This window comes from Lontra canadensis, unplaced genomic scaffold (genome assembly GCF_010015895.1).
Source record: "Lontra canadensis isolate GAN:19392208 unplaced genomic scaffold, GSC_riverotter_1.0 scaffold4389, whole genome shotgun sequence".
Lineage (NCBI taxonomy): Eukaryota > Metazoa > Chordata > Mammalia > Carnivora > Mustelidae > Lontra > Lontra canadensis.
The window spans coordinates 1-2,393 of record NW_022635370.1 but is presented as its reverse complement, the minus strand read 5'-3'; the positions used below and the strand labels follow the sequence as shown (position 1 = coordinate 2,393).

The 2,393-nt window shown below is 46.0% G+C and overlaps 1 protein-coding gene across 1 annotated transcript; it reads right to left on the bottom strand.

The window, feature by feature from the left end:
- Window positions 1-4: 4 nt before the first annotated feature.
- LOC116863878 (neuroblast differentiation-associated protein AHNAK-like) lies at window positions 5-2,387 on the bottom strand (the record flags this gene model as incomplete). The annotated part of the gene is made up of 1 exon (XM_032851187.1): window positions 5-2,387. A coding segment is annotated over exon 1 (2,286 nt), but the record flags the coding sequence as incomplete, so codon positions are not given.
- Window positions 2,388-2,393: the final 6 nt, after the last annotated feature.

Here is a 2,393-nt window from a genome sequence, read left to right as displayed (position 1 = left end):
CATCAATGTCCACCTTGGGTCCTGAGACATCAATGTCAGCCTTGGGCAGGTTCACATCCACTTCCGGGCCTTCTCCTTTGAACCCTGGCATGCTGATCTTGGGCATTTTTATCTTGGGCATCTTCAGGTGCCAGTCTGGGCCATGCACATCCACATCTGGGGCATCAATGTCCACTTTGGGGCCCTTGATGTCAACATCAGGAACTTTAATCTCACCTTCCACTTTTGGCAAAGACACATCCACATCACCCTTCACTTTAGGGCCCTTCAGGTTAAGATCAATGTCTGGCATGGAGATCTTGGGGGCTTTGATGTTCATCTCAGGCATCTTGAACTTGGGACCTTTCAACTTTCCCTCAGGACCCTCAATGTTAACATCAGGGCCTTCAATGTCCACCTTGGGTCCTGAGACATCAATATCAGCCTTGGGTAGGTTCACATCCACTTCTGGGCCTTCTCCTTTGAAGCCTGGCATGCTGATCTTGGGCATTTTTATTTTGGGCATCTTCAGGTGCCAGTCTGGTCCATGAACATCCACATCAGGGGCATCAATGTCCACTTTGGGACCTCTGAGGTCCACCTCAGGACCTTTCAGATCCCCTTCAAACTTGGGGAGGGAAACATCCATATCACCTTTCACTTTGGGGCCCTTCAAGTTTAAATCAATATCAGGCATGGAAATCTTAGGAGTCTTTAGGTGCATCTCTGGCATCTTGAATTTGGGCCCCTTCAGTTTCCCCTCTGGGCCTTCAATGTTAATATCAGGAGTGTCAATGTCCACTTTGGGGCCCCTGATGTCCACCTCAGGGCCCTTTAATTCACCTTCTACTGTTGGCAAAGATATATCCACATCACCTTTCATTTTGGGGCCCTTCAAGTTCAGATCAAGGTCAGGCATGGAGATTTTGGGCGCTTTGATGTTCATCTCAGGCATCTTGAACTTGGGACCCTTCAGTTTCACATCTGGACCTTCAATATTCACATCCAGGGCATCAATGTCCACTTTGGGGCCAGAAATATCAATGTCCGCTTTAGGGAGAGTAACATCCACATCTGGGCCTTCACCTTTGAAGCCCGGCATGCTGAACTTGGGCATTTTCACCTTGGGCATTTTCAGGTGCCAGTCTGGGCCATGAACATCCACACCAGGGGCATCAATGTCCACTTTGGGCCCTTTGATATCAATCTCTGGCTCTTTCAGATCCCCTTCAACTTTGGGCAGAGAAACATCCATATCACCTTTCACCTTGGGGCCCTTCAGGTTTAAATCAATGTCAGGCATGGAGATCTTGGGAGTTTTGATATTCATGTCAGGCATCTTGAGTTTGGGGCCTTTTAAGCTTCCTTCTACACCTTCCACATTAATTTCTGGACCCTCGATGTCCATTTTGGGCCCCTTGATGTTGAGATCTCCTTTTGGCAGATCCACAGCCATTTCTGGCCCTTCCACTTTTAAGCCAGGCACACCAAACTTGGGCATTTTCATTTTGGGCATTTTCAAATTCCAATCTGGACCATGAACATCCACATCAGGTGCATCAAGATGAACTTCTGGTGCTTTAATATCTACTTTGGGTCCTTTAAAGTCACCTTCTAAATTAGGAGCTGTAACATCTAAGTCTCCTTTGACTTTAGGGCCTTTCAGATTTAACTCTACATCAGGCATAGAAACTTTAGGAGATGAAATACTCAGGAAAGGCATTTTGAACTTAGATCCTTTCACTTTCCCTTGGACCTCAACATCGGGAGCATTAATATCAACTTTTGGACCTGTCACATCAATATCTGGCTTTTTAACTTTGACATCCACCTCAGGTGTCTGAACTTTGGAGCCTGAAAAGTTAAATTTAGGAAGCTTAAAACGTGATTTCTTTGCCTTGCCATCAAGATTGACCTTAGGACCAGAAATGTCCACTTCTGGCCCCTTTACATCCAGCTTGGGAGCTTTAACATCACCTTCCAGTTTGGGCCCGGAAACATCAACATCTCCCTTAAGCTTTGCTCCTTTCAAATTCAGGTCAATTTCTGGCATGGAGATTTTGGGCATATTTACATGCATGTCTGGCATCTTCAGTTTGGGACCTTTCAATTTGCCCTCAGGACCATGAATGTCAATATCTGGAGCATCTACATCTATCTTTGGGCCCTTGATGTCAAGAGTAGGCCCTTTTACATCACCTTCTACATTTGGAAGGGAAACATCCACCTCTCCTTTCATTTTAGGGCCTTTAAGGTTAAGGTCCAAATCTGGCATGGATATATTAGGAGCTTTGATGTTCATCTCTGGCATCTTGAACTTGGGGCCCTTCAGTTTTGCATCTGGACCTTCGATATTGACATCTGGAACATCAATGTCCACCTTGGGTCCTGAGACATCAATGTCAGCCTTGGGC